This window comes from Ostrinia furnacalis, unplaced genomic scaffold (genome assembly GCF_004193835.3).
Source record: "Ostrinia furnacalis isolate ACB-3 unplaced genomic scaffold, ASM419383v2 OfSCF2596, whole genome shotgun sequence".
Taxonomy (NCBI): Eukaryota; Metazoa; Arthropoda; class Insecta; order Lepidoptera; family Crambidae; genus Ostrinia; species Ostrinia furnacalis.
In genome coordinates, this window is record NW_021132835.1 from 22,303 (window position 1) to 24,429 (window position 2,127).

At 33.7% G+C, this 2,127-nt stretch overlaps 1 protein-coding gene across 1 annotated transcript; it reads left to right on the forward strand.

Annotated features, from left to right (window-relative positions):
- Positions 1–543: 543 nt before the first annotated feature.
- On the forward strand, positions 544–1,781 carry LOC114355957 (uncharacterized). Its single transcript, XM_028309007.1, has 3 exons — positions 544–1,049; positions 1,120–1,164; positions 1,761–1,781. The coding sequence occupies exons 1-3, from the start codon at positions 795–797 to the stop codon at positions 1,779–1,781; spliced, it is 321 nt and encodes a 106-aa protein (XP_028164808.1). The 5' UTR covers positions 544–794.
- Positions 1,782–2,127: the final 346 nt, after the last annotated feature.

Here is a 2,127-nt window from a genome sequence, read left to right on the forward strand (position 1 = left end):
TTAGGCTGGGTTACACCATCTTACTTTAACTTTGTGAAACGTCAAAAATATGTCAAACTCCATACAAAACCGCCGGTTATCGTTATAGTTACGGTCCAAGTTAGGTGGTGCAACTCAGCCTCAATATTACAAATTATTTAGTTCCTATAATTGTGATTCTGATTATAAACGATAATACTGCAAAGTTTCAACAAATCCGTATAAAGTTTTGTGTTAATAATATGTTACAAACTTCCATCCATCCAACCATCTTCAAAATTTCATATTAGTCGTTAAATAAGTATTATTTAATTATGTAATTTAATTTTAAACTAAGTACAATAAATAATCTTTACAGCTACCACCAGGTGCCGCCACAGTTTCGTTTATTGTTTTATCATCATTGTGGACATTAAAAAACACATTATTAATAATAGTATTTAGTGTGGAATGTGAGAAATTGTACATTGCAATAGAAAATATCCAAGTGGTTTCTGCAATGAAAACAGTTAAGGGACTTTCAAGTACGTATTTCAAGTCTTAAATTCATACGGTCTTATTCATAATCATTTTTCACATTTTATCAAATGCTTAATAGAGGTTTATAAAACGTTTGATAAAAATTGTTATTCATAATCGTCATTTAGCGCTAAAATCCTCTTTTATCTGTGTGATAAGTTATCGAGAGCTCGGGCCTTGTTTAAAGCTCTAATAAACCTATTTTAACCTAACTTTTATAAATGTCATTTCATATGAATGTCACTTCGTTGGTTTATTTATTCAAAATATCCTTGCTGTGATCCTTGCTTGTGAAAATGAATGCTATAAATGCAATTGTGCATTTAGCCAATAATGCCGACCCAGCGCGACGTAGAAAGCTCTACCGCCAACGAAGCAACCCATTCGATTTGCGGGACCTAAATTTTAAAATAAAATATAGGTTCAATAAGGACACAGTGCGCACCATCATAGATTTGGTGGAAGATGATCTGGTTCAGAGCGCTAGAGGTGGTGGCACGTGTCCTGAACTGCAAGTTTTAGTGGCCATAAGATGTTGGGGACGTCGTGAGGTAAGCACAAAAAAGTGTTTTATTTTATCCCTTTGTCGTGGCTGCTATAATTATTTTCATACATTTTCAGGTACAAGATGATGCTGGTGACCTCCATGGCCTAAGTCAGCCGACAGTGAGCTTTTTTTTTTCTGCGATTTGTCTATGATTTTACATGGTCCATCAAGATAAATCACCAAAAAAGCTGTTTTCGTTCATTCTTTTTGTATAGTCTGTGGAAAGAAAATATTAAACTCTGTTTTAGCTATCAAAGGTTTGTAAACGATTATGAATAACGTTTTTTATCAGAGGTTTATAAGAGTGTTTTAAGCCTATCAATCGTTTTAGCTAATGTAGGTTTTAAACCTATATTAGCATTTTATTATGAATAAGACCGATAATCATAAACTTCGTCAGGTCATTTAGTCAACTCAGCTTTATTATTGTTTCTTTGGCAGAAAATGAGAAGATTGTAAACAAAAAAGTGCAACATATCAACAAACGAGAGTTCAAGAAGTTCAGCGCGTGTGGCTGGTTCGATATAGATGCAACAACGCCCTTGCAGTTGATTTCATTGTACTTTCAGTATCTATTTGTGATATTACAATCCTATTTCTTGTGAGTTGATGCAAAAGATTTGCTTTATTTATGATAGTTATCATTTTAAAATTATGCAGCAATAAATATGCTTGGTATGAATATTCATAATACCTTACTATCCTTACCTTTAAGGCCAAACAGATTGAGAGGTAAGCGAGCATCCATAAGGTACAGATTCTCTCTGAGGATCTACTTGTTTTAAAGGAAAAAAAGAAAAAGTTCTCAATTAAATTTTATCTTTTATAGCAATTAATTCCTTATTACTAGGATATGAAAGCAAATTGTAGCAAGACAACGGTGTAAGTGGCCATGAGGCCAAACATTTTAAGAGGTAAGCGAGCGTCCACGAGGTACAGTGAGCAGGCGTAAAGAGGGTAATACTCTGCAGCGTGTGCCCGAACGATGTTTTTGCAGATCTTCCTTTCCTCTGCTGTAATAAGAAAAATTGAAGATGACAATAATAACTATTAATTAATGTAATAAAACCAAGATTAATGAC